Source organism: Dromaius novaehollandiae, chromosome 3 (genome assembly GCF_036370855.1).
Source record: "Dromaius novaehollandiae isolate bDroNov1 chromosome 3, bDroNov1.hap1, whole genome shotgun sequence".
Taxonomy (NCBI): Eukaryota; Metazoa; Chordata; class Aves; order Casuariiformes; family Dromaiidae; genus Dromaius; species Dromaius novaehollandiae.
In genome coordinates this window covers 30,496,362-30,519,287 of record NC_088100.1, presented here as the reverse complement: position 1 = coordinate 30,519,287, position 22,926 = coordinate 30,496,362, and the positions used below count along the sequence as shown (strand labels likewise).

At 36.1% G+C, this 22,926-nt stretch overlaps 1 protein-coding gene across 1 annotated transcript in view; it reads left to right on the top strand.

Moving 5' to 3' along the window:
• Window positions 1–22,926, top strand: part of EYS (eyes shut homolog) — a 909,330-nt gene that overhangs the window by 115,856 nt on the left and 770,548 nt on the right. Inside the window, exons 9-10 of the mRNA XM_064508633.1 lie at window positions 5,976–6,142; window positions 15,943–16,196. Coding sequence (XP_064364703.1) covers window positions 5,976–6,142; window positions 15,943–16,196 — 421 coding nt within the window. The remainder of the gene's footprint in view (window positions 1–5,975; window positions 6,143–15,942; window positions 16,197–22,926) is intronic.

Sequence of the window (22,926 nt, the reverse complement as noted above, 5' to 3'; positions counted from 1 at the left end):
GGGGCCTGAGCTGCTGGAAAGCAGCTCTGCGGAGAAGGACCTGGGAGTCCCGGCTGACAACAAGTTGACCAGGAGCCAGCAATGTGCCCTTGTGGCCAAGAAGGCCAATGGTGTCCTGGGGTGCATTAGGAAGAGCACTGCCCGCAGGTCGAGGGAGGTGATCCTCCCCCTATAGTTAGCCCTGGTGAGTCCCCATCTGGATTAGTGTGTCCAATTCTGGGTTCCCCAATACCTGAGAGTCATAGAGTTTGCATGGAATGAGTCTAGTACAGGGCTACTAAGATGAAGAAGGGACTGGAGCATCTCTCATATGAGGAAAGGCTGAGAGAGCTGGGCCTGTTTAGCCTGGGGAAGAGAAGACTGAGGGGGCATCTTATCAATGGGTATAAGTGTCCGAAGTGAGGGTGTAAGGAGGATGGGGCCAGACTCTTTTCAGCCCAGCAATAGGATGAGAAGCAACGGGCACAAACTGAAACACAGGAAGTTCTGTCTGAACATGAGGAAAAAGCTTTTTTCCTGTGGGGGTGACTGAGCACTGGAACAGGTGACCCAGGGAGACTGTGAAGTCTCCATCCTTGCAGATATTCAAATGATGTCTGGACGCAATCCTGAGCAACATGCTCCAGGTGACCCTGCTTGATCAGAGGGTTTGGACTAGATGATCTCTAGAGATCCCTTCCAACCTCAACCATTCTGTGATTCTATGTGATTCTATGATGTGTAAACTGAGTTTACCTCAGGAAACAGAATGCTTGGCATTGTAAAAGAGGTCAAGATGAGTCCTTTCATTTGCCATTTCAAAACTCTTGATTTCCTTTTACAATTACAGCCAGCTGGATTATTGAGATCCACTTGCACAATTTATTTAAAAGTTGTTTTTTTATGAGCTGAATGATCCCAAGTTACCCTGTTGTATTTGCATTTAGGATCACAATTCCCATCTGTATGAGAGTGCTTGCTCAATGCATAGCTTATTCAGTGTTTAGAGAGGCTGCTGTTTAGAGACAATGTTCTGGTCCTGATATTGGCATGGTGTTCTACTTTATGCAAACTCTTAGGCACAATTTCTTGATCCTTAAAAGTGAGGCAATCACATCAATCATGCAACAAAGGTATAAGTAAAGTATGGATGCTCATGTTTTCTTTGTGCTTGATATATTATACTCCTTTAGAAATGATTTCATTAATATTTTCTGTTCTTTCTATTGCAGCAATTTATGAAGATGTACTTCTGATTTATCATAGCTGATTTTATTGAATAATGCTACAAACTATTATATTTGTGAGGTCACTAATGGAGGTGATAATTTAGAGGAATAAAAAGCAAAGATTTAGGACTTATTTGTTATTTAATATAAGGCCTCTTACACTGCAATTTAAGTGTCTTAAATTTAATAAAAAGATGGTTTCATGTAAATGAGACTTAGTACTTTGCCCTTTGAAGCTAAAAACTTTTCTAGTCCAAGGTGGTTGGAAAACCTCTGTTTATTTGCTCTTAAAAATGTAACATAAGCAAGGTCAAAATGTAACATAAGCACGAAGCTTTCTACTACGTTACTTTCGAATTACGAAGTGAAGGAGGAAAGAAGCACTTAAAAAATCTTGAAAGCTACAAATTTGTTAATAAAACTTTTCCAATTAACCTCCAAACTGTCCCTTCAAATAATTCTCTTCTCAGCAAATCTTTGTTACTGGTGATGCATGTGCCAGAAAAACACAGCTTGACTTTTAGATTACAGGTTGACTTTGCAGTTCTGACATATTGCAGATACTATGCTGATAGTTTGAGTTAAACAGGTTTGATATGATTTCATGGAAACAATTTGTGTGTGCGTGTGTGTATTTCTGTCAATCTGTTTAATGAACTTTTGCCCAAAGAGAGACTTGTGGGCCTCAAATCTTGACTGTGTTTTCAAGACATGCCTTGTTGGTTTAAGGTAAACTTTTCAGCATTCAAACAAGACAGAGGATACTTTTATGATTTAATAGAAGATTGTTCTAGGGAACTTTATCCTAAAAATTGGTGGAGGTAGTCCTTCAACTGCTAATTGTTTATATTTGAGAACTTACACAAGATAACTGAGATAGGAAAATTAGGAAAAGGCAAACATTACTTATATATCTAAAATGCATATACACAGACATATATTCAGAAATAAATACCTTCTTTACTTATTTAAAGGAAACTGCAATAATAATCAATCCATTTAAAATTTCTGAGGAAAAATGTGGAACAAAAGTATTATTTGTAAGAAAGGAAAAGAAAGGAAAGGGAAGGTGGTAAAAAAGAACTGCCAGCAGTGACTCATTTCAAGGTAATTTAATTTCCTTCTATAACAAAAATAGAAGCAAGAAAAGTGAACATCTTTTCCTCACATAGTATTGTCATAAGCAAGCTGGCTTGATGCAGAGCAGCTAAGATAGTCATACTCAGTAGTTAACAGTAGTTTCCTGGCTCAAAGGAAGAATGTATTAAGTAGTGTTCTACAAAGGCCTGACCTGCTTCCATTTCCATTCAATATTTTCTTTCTGAATGATGGAATAGATTACACTTAATAAAACTGAATTTGAAGCCAGCTTCTGACATTAAAATACTCAAATTCAAAGTGATATTAAGAAGCTGGAGAAATGATCTGGAAAAGTAGAGTGTAATTCAGCGTGTACATTTTACAAAGGACAGATAATGTTCTTGAAACTTGGGGTTGTACCGTATAGTAAATCTTCATATTAAGAAAATCAATGACTCATCAATTAGTAGTGCCAGTAGGCATTGCAGGTATGGTTTTGGATACTAAACAATACAGCCCTCTCTAAAAATGTATTTTCTTTATAGTTCTCTATGTGCTTTTTAGAAACTGAGTTTATAATACCTGATGCACTTATAGATTGGACCAAATAATACTTCATTGTCAGGAGCAAGCGTAGCAGAACAGAATAAAAGGAAACATAGTGGAACTGACTCTGCTTAAATAAGGAGGACTAACTCGTACTCTAGAGGCCATTAAATGCATCAGATTCTGCTCAGAGACAATGTAAAGAACTCAAGCATTTGCTCCACAAGAAATTATTCAATAGCATCTAAAATGTAGGTAGAAGTTAAATCTGCAAGTAGTTAAATTAAGCAAAGTCCTTAGTACCCATTATACTTTTCCATTTCTGATTTTCATAATTTGTTCTGATCTTTCCAGCAAATATTTCTTGAAATTCTGATTTTTGTTTGCTTTGGTGGGGGGCTATTTTTTAAAAGAAAAATATTTTTTCTACTTGCTCAAGGTACCACCAGTTCAGGGAAGAACATAGGGCAGATAAACTGAAATTACAGTTTTGGAAGATTTTGAATATCCAGATACAATTGGATTTGCAGTAACAATGCCTGAAGTCTGTAGAAATGTAATATGTCTGAAATATAGAAAGAAATACAGTTTCATTCAAACTGCAAAGAATTTAAGGAAAAGTAGGCTGGAAGAAGTGTTATGAAATAATAACTGCACTGGATGAGATTCTTCTAGCTCAGTTTCCTGCCTCCAGCAGTGGGCAATATGTGATATCTAAAGAAGAGAGACAGGCATATAGCACTTCCCTTGATTACTGCAAAGTGAAGAAAAGGGAAGGAGAAAATGTAACTGTCTAGGGAGTAATTATCTTTCCTTGCTATAACAACATTTCTCGTTTGATATTGGAAATGATTCTTCTTATGTTTTATCATGACTACATAATAAGGTGCATTTGTTTTAGAGTATGTGCAGCAGAGAGAAGTATGATGCTCAGACTGACCACTACAGTCTTTGTTTATGGTCTGTTAACTCATTAATTTTTGTTTAATCCTAACTATGGGGAAGATTTACTTTGGGAAGAAAAAAGAGCTGATTGATGGGAGGATGCCACTCTTTCCAAAAGGCAGTTTGTCTGTTTATTTTAAGAGAAATTTAAAAGTATTTCTTGTATAAAAAAGTGCAAAATAAATCTACAGGTGGAAACTTTAGAAAACTACTGTGTAGAGGTCTTTAATTTGATTTTAGGAATACATTAATCAATGTATTTAGCCTAAATGTCTTTTAAAATTCTTTATCTTTCTAATTCAGATTTTTCAACGTTTAAACTGATAGGGAATTAATTTTACAGCAGAGCTAAAAATCTACCTGAGAGAGAAAACTACTGATTTGATCTGATGCTAAAAATGTCTTCTATAGTGTAAATTTAAATTTAAAGTTGCTTAGGATTGCACTGATATCTTAAAGGATAACATATTTCTTTAGAGTAAAAAGCATTAAAACAACATAAGAATTTAATGAATATACTGTGGTAATACTGAAATACAACTTTAGTCTCAATATTGTAAGGTTTTTCTATATGAATTGTGTTAAAAATCTGTTAGTATAAGGCCTAGCTTTGTGATACATCTGAAAAAAATAATCTTTAGGACTTAAAAACACTGTTCACAAGTTTGTGATTTGGTTCTGCTGTTTAACCTCTCGCAAGTCCCAGTCCTACAATGGACCCAGTGACCTTATAAATTTATCATGCATAAATTTATAGGATCATGCTTTTGATATGGAGGAAATCTTGTAAGACCACAACCAATCCACACATAAGTAAAAACAACTCACAATTAAACCTGTGGGAGTTGAATGTACCTACATCAGAGCTTAATTTTTGCTCACATCCCATCTTTCACAGGCTGTGAAAGTAAATACTAATGTTATCCCAGACCCAGTACATAGAAATATCAATGGGCAAAATAGCTTAATAAAAGAATATTAGGCAACTGAACCAGTGTTACCTGGTTTTGAATGTAAACTTATCTGGCTTATTCAAATTCTGAGAAAACGGTAAGCCTCAGGACAAAATCCCTGAGAAATGTTTAAATAAGAAGGTAACAAGATACATAAAAATCAAAAAAGGGAACATTTCCAAAACTACGCACAGGAGTTTTCTCTGTATTTACCTGGAGCAGTTCTTTTCTTAAAGAAGATGTCCTACTAGGAAAAGACCCCAAGATAATTCTAAAATTTTGTACTGACAGCATAGCAAAAACTTTCAATTTTAAGGTCAATTTAAAATGTAATCAAAGACAAATGAGTATTAGAGGATTTCTGGCAAGAACTGTTATTATTACAAATTTTAATGACATTTTAAAGAGATTCAGACTCAATCAAACTGAAGTACTAGTGCATTAGCTCATCTTCTATACACCATTTTCTTTAGAAACCAATTGATTAGAAGAAGAGGTCTTAATTGCTTTGACATGAAAATGTAGTTATCCATTTTAACACTGGCAAAATTATCACAGAAATGGTAAAAGTAAAATACAGAAAGGAAAGAAGGTGCATTCCTACTCTGAACTTTCTGTAACTTCTGAAACACACATGAAAATTGTTTCAGGAAGTAATGTTATCAAATAAAAGCTAAAAGAAAAAATACTTTTCCTGTCTAGATATATTAATTTTTCAGTATCTGCAGGCTGAAAAAAAGAAGGCTCTGGTTTTCTCAGAACATGGATGTAATATATACATTGAAATACAAAGAATTCAGGTCTGGATATGTGGTAAATCGGAATCATGATTAGAATTTTAAAATTAACATTTCTTACCTAACCACAAATTAAATTAAATTATACCTACATTTTAAAGGCAGTGGGACGGTTGTTCTACTCTATCATTCTTCTAATGGAAACTTAATAGGCTAGATCATTATCCCCCCTCCTAAAATAAGCATATTTTAAAGTCAATTATGACAAATGTCATTGTTAAATTGCATCACAAATGACTTCTTCCAATTAAAAAACAGGTTGAAATATTGATCTAATGATGTTCAGTATTTTACATTCTTGGATATGTCTTATATAATATTACAAGACAAAACCATTAAGTATCCCTACTTATCACCATCCATTTGTTCAGTTAAACTCCTTGGGAAAAAAAAGAACATGTAGCGATAAAAGCTTCTCCTTACATATGTGTAATTCTCACCTTCAGGTATGTGCAAATGGAGGTAGCTGCTTCCATGATAAAGGCAACCAGAGGTCTCACTGTGTCTGTGCTCTTGGATGGACTGGACAAACATGCCTGGAGAATATTAATGACTGCGAGATAAACCAGTGCCAACACGGAGCCACATGTGAAGATGGAATAAATAAATACAGGTAAGAACACAATGTTTTCCATACATAGAGGTTGATGCCATGTGAAGACAGCACTGAAAATATTTTTTCTTTCAACAAGAATTACAATGTGATTTGCTATTGCATTAATATCTTCCTCAGATTATAAATGTCATGGATGCTAACTTTCAGTAAGTATGCACATTCACTAAGATAGATGGTTTCATCTGAAGTATTGACACAGGAAGGTCTCATGAATATGCATCTTTGCTGGACAAAGAAGCTAAAGCCAACTTTGTAAAATCTGAGATAAATAAATCATCTGTTCTACTATAGGAGCATGGAATGTGACATAGAGTAACTTTTCTTATTAAGTCCTGATATAATATGCAAGTGAATAACTGAAATGCTGGGTTATTTGTGTGGGTTTTTTTCGGGGAGGGTATTGACAAAACTGTCAAATGTGTGCTTTCCTTAGTCAGTTGTAACATGCTGTAGATGTTTGAAAATGAGACTCTGTAAAAATATGGGGAAGAATAAATGGAAATGGAAATGGAATGATTCTTTGAACATGCACAGTTAAGCTGTTCTTATGAGATCTGAATTAATTTATTTCCTCTACAAAAAATAGACCAACTAAAATATCTGTGTAATGTCTGTGAATGTATTTTGAATTGCTTAAATTTTATGCTGTCTCCTGTATTTAGAGGCACTGTAATTAGTATGCTTTAGTGTCTATAATTATAAAGCATGGCAATAGTGGTCAGCACCATTAAAACAGAAATAATTAAGTAATTCACCCACTCCACCTCTGGTATTCTAGGAGCTTCCGTAAATAATAGCCGAAGTCCTCAAATAAGCATACAAATACAGATAAGTATATTATTCTCAATACAGTAGAGTTAAAAGAAATTGTTGCCACATAATCTTTGCAAAATATGTATCCTTCCTTTTTGCTAGATTGCAGCCAACTCTCATTTCAAAGCACTGGGCCATATTTTGACATTTTCTTTCACAGATAAATTTGTGGTTTCCTCACCTGTATCAGGGAAAGAATTTTTTTAGAAGAACAAAGACCTGCTTACCTTATAAAATCCACTAGCATTTCTCAGGAAATGAGTAGATTTGAAGACTTCCAGCAGATCAAGACCTTTTGAATTTAGTTTGCTAATCCCAAACTCAGGCAACTGATTGAAAACACTCAATTCCTACTTTTTCAATCTTCGAAAGTTAAATTATTTTGACAAGTCAGTCTGTTTATTTGAGGAGCAATAAAACGTGCCATTAAGGTTTCCATCCTAGATGTGCGAGCTGGCAGTTTTTTTATCGGAGAACTTGACCCCACAGAAAGAAGCATGGGATATTTTGAAAAGACCATCAGCAGAGCATTTATGGTAGACTACCTGCTCTGTGGACAGAGAATTTTGGTTCTGAATGAGTGAAGCATTTTTTCATGAGACCTATTTCTTTCTTAAAATTAAGGGTATTTCCCAAGAGTGACTTGTTTTCAGCAAGTGAAACAATTGTCATTTCCCCGTTCCAGTACACCATTAAAACCAAGAGAATAGGAGGGTAAGTGCTGAATGTAACTACTGTCGTGACCCAACTTTTTTGAAAGACTTTTACAATTTACATTTCTGTCCTAAAATGGATATCATTGTGGATAAGGCATATGTCAAGAGTTGTATTTTATGCAAAGTAGTTGCATGAAAACATAAGAAAACTGTCAGCAGAACATATGGAGAATTAAATACGTAAGTGCCATTAGCAATCATACTGAGATCCATTTTTAAAGCTATTGTAGTCATTCAGAAATCACTTACCATTATGTCCTTCACTTATTAATTATGTATTTTATGTATAATTATAATCATTTATTTTAATTATAAGTAATTATGCATTTTGATTATTTGATAACATTCTACCAAAATGTTATGTATTGTTTTTGATGTATGGAAAATCAGTGTAAAACTCTAGAAGTCATGCCTTTTTAAATTAGAAGAAAGGCTAAAGTAATTGTTAAACTTTGGTCATAGTGTGTTGTTCCAGGGATATCTTGTTATAGCATTGTTAGGATCAGAGTTTGGAAAACAGCCAGTTTAGCTCCAGGAACACTCCATTCCGTCTTTTAAGATCTCACCTGCTGCAATAGAAATAGGTGTATGGCTTACCCTTCTTTGCAGCGGAACACAGCTGTAGCATCTTCCAGTTGCCCAGCATAACTTCCAGTGAGGTTTCTCTTTTTATCTCTACTCACTTACTCCCCTGTCTTCACGTAGGAGTACTTCTCCAGAGGAACTACCAGCACACATTATGTAAGTAAAGAACTGTTTGGCAGACCAGCAGTACTGAACTCCTGGTTTTCAGGAAGGTGACATTGTTTCGTAGATAATCTACCTTCCTAAAGAGATCATGCTGCTGTTTCTATCATGTAACCTTATGTTATTAATTTTGAAGATATTGAATCTAATGTGCTTATCACACCGATATAAATCAGAAATGTCTTTGTTATAAACCAAAAGTTCTCAGACTTTATAGTGAGCTCTTGCTCATCCTTTCTTAGATAATTCGGCACTTTCACTTACCACCTATCACATATTCTCATTCTTTAATCTGTCCTAAATACCTGTACCCTAAACTCCTCTGAATATAATAATATACTCCAACTATTTCCTCCAGAGAAAGCGTATTTGCATTTCAAGACAGTTTATCCGGGTTCTGTCCGAGCCCCTAAAGAGAGAACCCAAGATGAATTTATTAAATCACCTCTTGTCTCCCCCAATCCAACCTCATAGTCCAGACTTACGGCTAGGCATCACGTGGAAATCTGGACTCCCCAGAAGATAAACATCAGTCTTGCCAATGGTGCTGCTGATACAGCGTGACGCACCGCTAGGGGGGCGTCTAGGATTCTTTCGGATTCCGGGGTTAGATGTACTGAACTCGACAGATTGTCGTTTGTCAGGGGTGACAATTTATTAGAGCTAAGAAGTTCTAACAAAGCTAACAGTATAGCAAAGCTAGAGATATAACAGAACTGAAAATATACGTATGTATCAGAGCTCTGCAGTTCAATCATGGGTGCACAGTACAGAGACCGCCCTCACCCCTTATGGGCCACGCTCCAGCATAGTTTTCCCCGGATTCTCTAACAACGGGTGCACAGTACAGTGACCGCTCTCACCCCTTACAGGCCACCCTTCCGGTCTAATTTTCCCCGGTTTCTCCTCACCACGCTGTTGACATCAGGGGTATCCCCACCACTGGGTGGGTGCTCAGGTCCACAGGCCAGCTGACCATGGGTCCAAGTCCACACCATATGTATGTGGCTTACTCTCTTTTTATACCCAGGCAGAACAATGCCAGCCCATAGCAATACCAAGGCTGCACAGCTCCAGTCAGTAACAGGGCGCACGCACATCAGCAGGTGACCTTGTGCTCAGCCCACTGCCCTGCTCACGTGCCCCCAGGCTACACCAACCCCACAGTGTGGTGGTGCCAGCTGTGGTGCACTTGGGGTTTGTTTACTCTTGGGGAGCACCTCAGAGCAAGCCCCTCTTCTATGGGCTGCACTATCTGATGACCCACGCTTGCCTGTGTGGCACCTGTCATATAGCAGCCAACCTGCATCATCATCCAAGCTCCACTCTCTTGTTGGTGTGCAGGAGAAGAAGAGAGAATAGAGATAAAGCCACGGTCCAGACTAAGCCTCAGATTCAGGTGCACCACTTTTCTTTTTCTGTTTTACAGTTTTGCCAACTGTAAATCTTACAAAAGGTAAGAGAGGAAAAAAGAAAGATAGACAGGAAACAGAGAAAGGAAAGAGTGAAGTTCATACGTAATTTTTCTAACTTCCTACCTCCTCACCATTGTGTACTCTACATCTCTCCCCATTTTAAAACTACTCTTAAGACAGCGGAGCCATGTAAGTGTACATTCAATACATGAGCAGAATTTCCTTCAAGTTCAGCATGAGTCTGAAGGAGAGGACTAGGCTTCACACCTTGAACATGTGATATAGGTAGAAAGCTCAGTGAGGATAGATATTAAGAGCAACATAGTCACAATAATATGTCTTGGAAATTTTACTCCTTTGGTTTAGTGACCCTTCTGTTACAACTAAAGTGGCCTCAATCAGACTCACACAAAGCCACTTATTAATTCAAATGAATGATACAACTTCCAGCTGAGCCTGTGCTGTTTGAGATATCATAATGGAAGTTAATCAGCATGTATTAAAAGTGATATAACCTCCAAAGAGTTACTGCTACTACCACCGGGCTAAGGGTGTAGCTGTAGATAACACAAACCTGGCAGATACTGTTGCAATAGGCAACTGCATCTACACACTAAAAGGAATGGTCACATATATCTGGAGGGGAAAAAAAAGAGAAGCTTCGTTACCTTAGTAAATAGACAGAGTTGCCACATATAAAAGTATTTTAAATCTCCCTTTGAATATCAACCTGCCTCTTTCCATTTTGTTCCCTGTAGGAGGAGAGAGAGAAAAATTGTTTAGAACTGATTTAGCATGACTTAATGAGGAGTATTTAATGAATAATTAAATAAAATGAAAGATCTCTTCAAGGAATTGATTGTCTTGTTTTAAAGCAAAGGGGGATTTTAAGATTCTGTTTTCTTTGCCTTTGTAGATGTATTTCTTGTCAATGTTAAATTTTCCACAATCAAGACCCGAACTGAAATAGTTCCTAAAAGATACCTGATTTTAGTTTATCTAGTAAAGGGGAGCAATAGAGGGGAAAACTAGAATCTATAATTCAATTGAGTTTCAATTAGCTATTCTGTTTCTTCAATCCATTTCATTCAGATGAAGTCTTACACTTTTCATGGCCCCAGGGAAGCCCAACAAGAAAGACTGAGAACTATTAGATTAATACATCTGAAGAAACTGTAGTGTATGATTCACTGTTGTTGCAATTTTTGTATAAGGTTATGATAAACTTTTTAAAAATGTATCTTCCTCTGTAGATATAGCTCTGAGGTCAGCATTTCATAAAGCTTTATGCAGGAAAACCTCCCATAAAGAAGGCTGATTTGATGTATAATAAAGCTTGAATCACTCATTTTTCAGTATTCTTGACTTTTTCAGTGTAATTATACAGTATGTATAATTTAGTCTTAAGTTTACCTCACTAGGAAAGAGTGAAGCCCTACCTAGTGACACATCGTTAAATAAAGTGATTTAAAATATGAAACACTTCTTTGCATGATGCCAGCAAGATTATGAAAAGTAAACATATTTTAGATAAGTTTTGAGTGGCATAAAATCTAAAGCTACTATTGCTTTATTCATCCTTGACTTTTTCTCTTTTCTGCTAGCTGAGTAAATTAAGCTGTTTGATTAGATTCTTTTTTTCATTATAATTTTCCATCTTCAACTTTATTCACTCTACAGTACATATGCAATTTGACTGCAGGACATAATTGGCACCGCCATATAAAGTTAGTACTATGATATACACAGTTTTCTGTAGCAATAATAGGTTTCTTTCACTGGAGAAAGAGGAAAAATACTTTTCCCTGCTTTGCTAGAGCTCCAGAAGGTAGGTGAATATATGTTGTAATTTCCTAGGGAATATCGCTATAATAAGTTATACAACAGCTTTTCTGCAGAGACTACAGGTACTTACAAAAAGCCAAAATGGAACTAAATAACCTTTTTAGTCCATTTATGAATGTGTGTGCAGTTCCTATTTCAACTGTAAAACAAAATCATTAATATTGAGTAAATGCAATTAATCTGTTTGGATTATTATAATAAAAAAGCATTTATTAAAAACAGTAGTGATAGTGGGAAGTCTTGGCTGGTGCCAAGCTTAAGAGCTGCTGCCTGTCTCCTTTCCCAAGACAGAAAAGAGCTGGCATGGATCAGTATAGCCGCCACACATCTTCAGCTTCGTCTTTGACATTTTTCAGTTATTCTAAATATTCATCAATTGTACACACTGCAATTTACTCAATGGCACAAGCCCTGGATCTCTTTAGTTTAGGCAGTCTGTAGATACACTTTGACTGTTGTCCTGCCTGGACCAATTGCTATGAACTTGCTTACATGCGGGCCTGCTGCTTTCCATCTTTGGCTATATCTGCATCTCTGCTCTACATTCATTTCACAGCCATATCAACTTACTGAGCTGCTGCCACTAGTGATATTAACAAAATCTGGGCAGGGGAATGTCACTTTGTGGCCACCTCCACGATATGTACAAGCATGAAGCGGTCCACAGCAGGGTAGCTGTGCCTTGAGTTTGGTTGCCACTGCTAAAATCCATGTTTGTAGCAAAAGCATTGAGGTATTGATTCTCTTTGCTCACTAGGATCTGTTACACTCAAAATCTTGTTACAGACAAAAGAAGGCATATATGAGCAAAGAAATTATTGTTAGTCCAGCTAATGTTTTAATAGTCTAATAGACCATGGTATACATATATACATTATATACAGACTTCTTAGTATTTACCTGTTTTCTGTGGCATCATGCTCATCCTTTCAACGTTCCCCCAGTTCCTAAAGGCTGACATTTTAGCCTTCCTCAGGAAAGCAGGCGGGGATCGTTGCTGGCATCTCAGCTCTTTGCTGGGAGGGTTGTTCATGTTGGCACCTTCTTCCTTCTCTCTGTGAGGAGGAGCGTGATGTTGATGCCTTCCTCCTCCTCAGCCTTGGGCCTGCTGGGGTTTCTCCTCATTTCTCTCCCCCACGCAGGCTGCCCCCCTGCCCCTCGGGGGGTTGCGAGGTGCGGGGTGACAGAGGCCCCACCCCGCGCAAACAAAGGGCTACTGTTTGCCAGGCAGCAACTGCCAGGGGCATCACCCCCTCCCCAGAGGGGCCCGGCCTGGCCTGGTGCTGGCGCTGGCCCTGGGGCAGGGCAGGCAGCAGGCCCTGGGCCCTGGTGCAGGCGCTCAAACCGGCGCTGCCCAGCTCAGGCCATGGCCAGGTAACAGCAAAAGTGGTATTTCCTGGGCTGGAGATTCACTTACTAGCAAAACTTCTGATAGCGTGTACTTTTGTAGTTACTAACTCCGATTTACTAGAGTAACTATAACTAACCCACACTAGAGGTGAAAATGAGAGGGCAAGAGAAACTTTTAACACTGAGGTGAATAATATATAGTATTTATGTTATTCATATTTTAGATATTTTTTTCTTGGCTTGTAGTTATTTTTGAATTAATTTTAGAGCCACATTGTAGCTTTGCAGCAAGTGAAAACCACAAATCAATCTACACTTCAAAGTTTTTGATAATATTTTCAGTATCTCAGTGCTGTTAAATATTAATGCAAAGTCATATTCATTAAAATCTAATATGGTGATTGTGTTTTTTCTTGTACGAGTGTAGAAGACTTTTAATTACTTAGAAATCAATGGTCTTTGTAGCATTTCTAAGACAGGCAGGAAAAGGTATTTGAAGTTCAGCCATGTCAGTGTTACATCAGCACAGGTTTTAACAAAGCCGTACTGAAGCCTCCTTTCATAGCCTAAGAGATGAAACGGTTACATACTTTAAACATCTTGGATGATACAGAATCTTATAAAAATGTTGGAGTTAAAAATAAACACAGTCAGATGCTGAACTCCAAAGCCCACAGAATTGCACTTACAATTTATTAGATCTAAGAAATATGCACAGTACAATCCATGTCTGCATTGTAGATATTATTGTTGCATGTATATGGCATTAATGAAATGCTATTAAATTAACAGAAAAGGCACCAGATTGTTACAAGGCTTGTGTAGTTAAGATTTTACCACATAAAAATGACCCGTTTTTGTTGAAAAGTAGGCTTTTCTACACAGTGCAGACTTTAAATAATTGCTATTACTTATGTACTTAATTAAATATATTTTGTCCTTTCTTTGCAAACTTCCCATATATGATGTTATGTACTAAAGTTGTTTGTAAGTTGTTAGAGAACAGGACACAAAGTTGACTCAAAGTAAGTTTGGAAGCATGGACATTCCTGCAAGAAGCCAGCAGAAAGGAAAGGAGTTATTTGTATACCTGTTAAAAATAATAATTCTGACTCAATCACTTGGTGGTTTCTCTTTTTAAAGATTTAACTTTTTTTTTTTTTTTTAACAGTGCTTAGATTTTTGTCATTAAAAGCCGTTTAATGTTATTTGGGATCTCATTATAAGAAAATGTCTAGGAAACCATCTCTAAACTCAGACCAATGTAGGGTTCCATACGACAACCAACAATTTCTCCTTATAAAGAAACTTCCTTTAGTGTAGGCTTCTCATTGTCATAAGATGAAAAGGAGAAATCTCATTCTATATGCTCTGAAGCTACCCCAGGTCTCTCAGAGGTGTAAGAATGTCCACAGATTACCCGGGGAGAAAAAAAAAGGAGATTTCATTGAATTAAACTCTAGGAGCTATTAATTTTATAAACATCCTTTTTCCCTCTTCTTTTTTCTCCAGAAATATTTCAATAGTATTATGACAGATGGAGTTCCCATGGCATTCTGCCCTTCTCCATCTCAACTGTATACATAGATAAAGTTCTTTTGTCTTTCAAAATCTCTTTTGCCAAGGAGGATTGCAGGTAAAATTATAGCCTAACTGAACAGAGAACAGAGTGTACCAGTGGTGGATAGGGTTATAACTTCTTTAATGTGTAGGTTGTACTGCAAAAAGCTGTAGTGGAATGACTTTCAAAATATCTCACATCATGTCTATCTTTTATAGGATCCTTTCTGTATTTGGCATCTTATATAGGCTCTTTTTCCTACTGATTTGTAATTATCCCATTGGAAATTTGGCGAAGATACAAAAATAGTGGAAATTATTTCCACAAGTCTGACATAAAATTGCAGGAATAACAAGCAAGGACTAAAGCAAACAGCCACATGAACATTCACTTCTGTTAAAAATAACGAAAAAATATCCTTTCTGCCAGATGGACAAAATCAGTAGGGAAAATTGCTATAATCAAGGCTTCCTTAAAGTGTTAGTTCTTTCCAACCTTTAGATAACATGTTTATCTGTAGATCAAGACTGTGTAGGATTATCAGTTGTTTGTTCTGTTAAATCTTCCCTGTGCTAGGAGATCCCTGGACATGATAAGGAGAGAATCAAGCAAAGTACAAGGGAATTTTGGAAGTTTATGAGATGTTTATGGGCTATGTGATGATTTAGTTTTTTTTCACTTTCACAAATATTTCATTTTTAAAATGCTTGAAAAATAATTGGGAGAAGGGGAAGCGTGAAAAAGTCTTCTCTGGTCTTACACAATTTATTTATTGTCCTACCTAGAAAAAATGTTCTGCGCAATTTCTTTAAAGTAGTAAAGACAGTTAATTTTTTCAGTTACAAACAGAAATTACAGCCTATATTTCTAATGCTAAAGCATTGCTCTGTTGGTTTCATGTCTTGAGCAAGCAGGGTGTTTTGAACTGTATTATTTATTTAAATTCAGATGAATTTGCTGTGGCTCTGTAACAGTCTTGGGTTTTTTGTCCATGGAAACAGAAATTCTCAAGTGAATATGCCTAATACTCATAGGACATACTAATTATCTATTTGAATACTGTCATTGGAAGTTCGCTTTTAAAAGCTATATCGCTGAGCTAGTTTGTCCCATCTAAACCACCATGATTTTGATTATCATGCAGTTTCATTTAATTATTGCAAGCAGTCTATATGAACTAAAGTTCCTTAGTGTCCAATTAAAAGGAAAGAAGAAAAAATATTGAAAAAATTGCAATCCATTTGTGACTAATTCAAAGTAAAAATATTGCAGAGTTAGACATTATTGACATTAGTCACTGCTATGATATATATTGAAAATTGTTTTTTTATTTGCTCTTTTCAACAACAGATGCACATGTCCCCCTGGTTACACTGGCACATTTTGTGAACTTGATATAGACAATTGCATTGGAAACCAGTGTTCTGAGTATGGTGTCTGCCAGAACCACTTGAATAGTTACAGCTGTCACTGTATGCTTGGATATGAAGGACCCTTCTGTGAAGTCGAAATTAATGAATGCTCAAGTTTGCCATGCAAAAATGGAGCCACCTGTATGAATTTAATTGGCCATTTCTCGTGTCGTTGTGCTGCAGGGTTCAAAGGTAAGTTTTAACTTTTGAAGTGTCTTGTACTACATACGTGATTGTCCAATTTTATCTCAGTAATGTTTACATGTGCATATATATGTGTGTGTGCGTGTGTGTAATATGTATATATGCATGTTTGTGTGACTTGCAAGAGGGCCTTTAACTAAATTGGCATGGAAATTCTTAGATATGGCATGGAAATTCTTAGATATGTCGTCTAATTGTTTCTCACTTGACCCTCTACTTCCTCAACAATTCTGAGCAGGAATTTTGATGTTCTTGATAAAAAAAAAAATGCTGAAGGCCCAAAACACAACAGAAGTATTTAAATTTCACTCTTATGCAGTACGTACTGGGTATCATGGACTTAGCTGTACATAGGAATTCAATATCTACTGATGGGAGTGAAGGTTTTGTTACAGAACAGGAAAATCTGAACATGAGGAGGATTGAGATCAGCAGTGTGATCTCCCTGTTTCTATAGAGTATAAACATCTACGTATGAGTTAGTTTTTCAGACTCTCCTTCTAGTCAGTGGAGCTAGGCAAGTACTTCTAGAGCATAATGCCTCCTACTCGTTTTAGGCATGTGTTCTAGGATGAGATTGCATGTAGATTTCTACACTGGGTTAGGTGAATCCCACACAATCTGATTCTGTGATTCCTTTTTGTCCCAGTTCTCTGTTTTGTGTGAACATCCTGATGCTCAGGCTTTGTATGGGAGGGAAATCATCTTGGTTTCAGGTTTGTTGGTGGTGCTAAACTGTTGCATTCTGAGCCTTTATCCTATATTATCTAGCACAAGTCACAGTGCTTTGAATACTTCTTAATCTTTATTGGCAGTCAATGTGTTACACTACCACTAACAAACAATGATAAAAATAAACAGCATAGTGTTCACAATATCATCTGTATAACTGCTATTTAAAGTTTTTGATTATTAATTTACAACTTTTCCAAGCTGCTGAGGACTCTCGCTCCAATTCAGAGAGACATTCACAGCATGTGTAGTACTACATTTGTAAGTCACAGTGAAACCATTTGGATGACACATGTATTTGGGACTGTCTGGGTCAGTGCCAAAGTGCTGAGCCATTAAATAATTATAAATTCAGTGGTAATTTTTCATATTTACTGATTTGAAATCATTAAAAAACACCATAAATTCAGAATAACTGTACTTTTAACATTTTAGCACTAACAACTATGCCAAATGATATATTTTATATATGCAATATGGTTATATATATATATAAAATAGATTAACACAGTTGTATGGTGTATGTTTATATTCATTTATATACAGACATACATACATTTATGTATGTGATATACATTTACAGATATGTTAGACTCAGTTTGAGTTGGGTCTGCAATTTCTTGGTCATCTGAATACACATTTATCAAAAAAATGGTACTTCTCCATGCTCATTCATTAATAAGTGTATAGCATGGGCTCTCCGTGAGCACAGCTGAGTATAATTACAGCAGCATGGCAAGGAAAAGCAAGTGATCTATCAACAAATAAAATCTGGAACCATTTAGAGATGGAAAGACTATTTCCATTGAAATCAATGATAAAGTTATTGAATGTCAGGGCTCAGAATCAGTTATAATTAGCTCTTAACAGAAATATACCAAATAAACCAAGAGATATACTAGTTAGGCTAACCTTTTAAGTTTATCTTGAGGCTTAAAGATATTGTCCATATATCAAACTTGGCAGCAAATATTCTTAATTGAGTAACATGTTATATCTTTTATATTATTTCCAGCATTGTGATCTCTTGAAAGTAATACAACTAAAACAAAATAAAACATGAAAAACAACCTCTATTAAAAGACAGTTCTTAAAAAAGTAGCATGAAATGCATATAAAATATATGAAACATTGTAGATATACACAGCAGGTAAATATTTTTATTGTGTTTCACATTTCTGGATGGCACAGCTAAAAGCAGAGTTGATGGTAGATGTTGGATATTCTTAATTCTGTAGTTAGAACTTATTTATATACCTCTTTTAGAAGCTTCCTATGTTCCTGTTCTTAATAGTATTAATTTTTCCACTCAGAGCTCATCATTTGCTCCCTTTCATCAATCTGTTGCTTTGCAGTTGGAAACAGCTTTCAGTGATGAGCTACTTACATCAATTATAATATATTTTGGTTGTGCTTTTTTGTTATTGTTACTGTAGACTATATGGTAGATTTATCAGTTAGAGCAAGCTTGAACTAGAGCCTAATCAGAACTAAAGTATCCACATATTCCTCTGAAGTAGGCCTCAAAAATTGTATCAAACTTTATAGATGACAAAACACAGGATTGTCCTTGAGGTGACCTAAATGCCATGAGGATAGAGCACTTAAGTGTCTGATCACAAGCAAAGAGAAAAACTACTCAGTTCAAATGTTCAGAATCCAAGTTAATATATTTTCATTACAGTGCTGAAAATTAAACACTGATTTGCTACTTTGTTGCTACATGAGGACTTGCTTACATAAATGATGTATCACTGGAGAGTAGTTTTTATTTTATTGTCCAGTGAGGTATCATATTATAGCATTCCCATGAAACGAATACAAAGGAAAAAGTAATTTCACAATATTATTCATATTGTTGTATTATTATAACTCATTATCACAGGTACCAAATGTACTTTATTCTGTATTTTCAGAGAGTGAAAAACGATTAATAAAAGAGTGTGAGGACTTGCAGGGTAGTGGTAACTTTTTTGTGATTCCATTTTGTTGTGGTCTCTAGTGGTTAATGATTCTGGGATATTTTCCAATAGAGAACAGGTGCGAAGTTCAGTCAAAACTGTACATTATGTATAAGTCAATGAAGACTAACTCAGTGTAGTTTTAGAAAGGCACACCGTTTTTGTTATATCATTTATTTCAACCATTTACATATCCACATGCACTTCATTTTTTCTTCATAAATACTAAATTCATTTTAAGATGAAATATCAAAGGTGGTAGTAAATAAACTGAAAAGTAAAACCAAAGTTGTCATTTCTCAGGACTCTGTAAGTCTTTGGGGAACTATCCACACTTTGTGTATTAGGATTCATAGATTTGCAAATAAGCCACGAATTCCCAGCCACCAACTTGTTTTCTCTCCTGCTAATAAATGAATCCCTGGGTACTCTTTGAAATTGCATTACAGTCAGTTTTTATTTCAGAAGCAAATTTCTACATAGACAGCTTATAGCTGTCTCCTCTGTCTAGATGATTGATTTGATCTGATGTGTATCAGCATTTCTCAAATGCTTTACATTCTGTTAGCTAGGGAACCCTTAGGCACTGTAAAGGGATTTGTCAACACAAATAGTGCGATCTTCTTTGGAAAAAGCAAGTTAATAAAAATCCAAGGCTTGGACATCTTTATATTAAAAGTAAATATTTTGTAGCTTTGTATACAACAGTCTTTTCAAAATCTTTTGTCTGAAAAAGGTATGTTTGAATAGTAAACTGTAGTTAGATGGAGAGTTTCATTTGAAGACATTTTGTAATGTCAAGAGTACTTTCCACTTGCCTACAAAAGAATTTGGCCTATGCCGAACTTGTAAGTTTTCAGTATGACCAGGAAAGATTGAGAAATGTTGTTTAAAAAAATCTTTATCTCTTCCATCATTTTGATCCTGTAACATACCTAATGCCTTCTCCTGGCCCAATTCTTAAAACATAATTCAGCTCTCTTTCAAACTCTTTCCCATTCTATCCCTTCTTACAAATCTTTGTTTTACTCCATCTCAGAAAATCAGCATTTAACATCAAACAATTCCAGCTTTCATGATTCATGAATTGTATTTCTAAACAGATATCACTGTGCTTCCTTTCATAGTTGAGAAGTTCTTCTTGGAAGTATTTGAAAAAAGGTATCTTTATCCAAACACATCCTTCCTTCAAACTCTTGTTTGTTTAGATGCTTACAAAAATGTAAAGGCAGCTGCTGAGCACTCTCAGCAGATAAGCAGTATTGCCTCATTGTTTTCTCCTGTGGGTTTGTATCTGTATGATATTGATTGTCTGTATAATTAAGCCCTGGAAAATCTTTTACTTCTCAATTTGTACCATATTTCACATAGCAGGATACTGATCCATCGTGGCTTTACACATGTCAGCAATGAATAAGACTCTTAAAACTCATCATGAGTGCCTTCCAGTAGCTTTTAAAGTTACAAAGCTAATATATTTTACAAACACTGCTCTTCGCTTTTCTCTCTTTTTCTCCAAAAGTGGAAAACAGTGTATGGACATTTTTAATATCATTATATTATTCTAAATTTTTGTACTTCATTTTTTCTTTTTTATTCCACAAACACATCTGCAGAGTCCACCTATCATTTGGAATATATCTCATGAAGCAATTAAGTGTTTGTGCTTTCAAGAAGTAGTTAATTTTGTTTAAATTGTTTGAATTTAAATAGTTTCACACTACTGTAAGGGAAGGGAACAGTATATCCATGTACCCACTCTGTAATAACAATGTCAACATTGTTTCTCATAGGTGTTTCATACAGTACGATCATAAGAGTACGGCGTATGGACCCTTTAAGGATGTGTAAGAGTAGTGGGTCCTGATTTGAAATGACACTCACCTGTGCTGAAAACCAACACTGGTGACAACTGGGCAGTTTAAATACTGTCCCAGTGTGGCAGGACAAAGATACCTAGACGCTGTGCCTGTCAGGAAGTGATACCTCGATAGTCCTTTGGCCATCCTTCAGCAAGGTGGTCTATTCCATATATTAAAAATGTTTCTACTGCATAAAGGAAGGCAGTTCAGCGCTTTTGTGCACATATCCTCTCTGCGTTTGAAATGCCTCCCTCCATTTCCATATGTACGGTTCTTGTGGTAATGGGCAAGGCCAGCCTGTAAGCCCAGCTCTTGTTCTCTCCCATGTCTCCATGGTGGCATAGGGCTGGGCTGGGCGTGCGGCAAGGGGCAGCAGCCTTAGCTAGGGGACAGTCTGACTGTCCAGGGCACCCTATGCCGATGCAGCCCCCCATCAGATCTCTAATGTAATCCCACTAAGAGAGAGGAGCTGGGCTGCGTGCAAACAGTTCATAGCTGAGGAGCCATGGACCGCCTTTGATCCTAAACTCTTTCAGAGAGCTAGGCTAGTGGGAACTGGTGTAAGCCAACATGAAATCAACCACTTTTGATCCGGAGTAAGTGTTCACAGAAAGGTTTACACTGTATAAAGTTAGTAAATAAAAATGGAAATTGCTTTGGGTTTTTAATTATTGCAATTTCTTACAGAAAAGGCCTTAAAACTGAAAGAAATTACCAGGTGTGTGAAGCAACAAAGTTTAGAAGAGGTAATTTCAGTTCCATTTAAAGCCTCACCCAGGCTGTCTGTCTTCCTTTTTTATTTCATTTTCTGTAAAGCAGAAGTGTTTCTCAGGCTGACACCTTTCTTATCTAACATCATAACTTATGTTGTTTAGAAGATATCAAAATTACACCATTTGTTCTCTGATATATGACTTCAATGCTTTATGTTTACACGTACATTACAGAATGATGGACTGTAAGGCAGAGTTGTTATAAGACCACCTTCAAATATATTGTCTCTGTTTTGGGTATTTAGTTGTGCTGTGGTTCTAGTAAAAAAATATATTCTTACACATGCATATTTTTAAAATCGTGTCCATTCTCTCTGCCATTTTATTGTCCAGCTTTATGTCTCATGATGCCTAAAAAATAATTGTTATAAACAGTATGAAAATGAAACTTTTGTTTTATTTTTTCCATGTGTTTTATAACTCTTGACAGTGATGTTAGAAGTAGGGGTGGCAATTTAAAATATTGATGTCATTAAAATATAGGTATTTACACATAACCTGTATTACATTGAGAAAATAAGCTTTCTGATCACTCCCTCTTTTATTCTAACTTCTGAATATCTAATGTGAGAATGACATGAAAGTAACCTTATTCTGATATCAAAACAAAGAGCAGTCTTTGGGACATTTTACAAAATCTAAAAATAGTTCCACTGGTTCAGATACTGTGTGAGGTTAAGCTCTTCTGTCAGCACAAATAAAATATCCAAAACTTGAACTACTGAAAGTTGCAAGCTTCTAACCTAGGGATCTTACAGAGTTGGTGGTATTTCTGAAGTGAGGGAATATTCAGTGAGGCTTCATCCATTATATTTATTAAAAGGAATATTTCTGTGCAATGATCTCCAGTTATATTTATCTGAGAAGTTGAGAATGTCTTCATTTCTTAAAATAGCATGAATTTTTTAAACACATAAAGCTACATCAGTAATGCTGGTGGAGGACTAGAGTTTTTTTAGCACGTACTACTACACCAGGACATTACTGTATTTCTCTTTGCAAGCTTTTAGGGCTTCTGCAGAATAATGTGGCTCTTCTGTGTCATCAATGTGGCTATAGAAAATGTTGGCATTAAGCATCAGGACATGTGATTTGTGAGACTGACAGACTTTCCTAAGCAGCAAGAATTATTTGCTATAAATTTTAAGAACACTGCCTTTTTATACATGATAAAATACACTATAGAGTTAATGGAAGTAGGATCAGCTCATGATCAATTTTAACATGCTGCTTGTAGTTCAGAACCTGATGACATGAACCCTGTAAATTGTTTAGGAATTTAGACCCTAAGCTATGATTTATTAAGTAACTGCATTGTGTTCTGCTATTAATTATATTTGGATGTGTTACATTAATGTTAACATTAAAAGTGTGAACCAGAGAATATTTG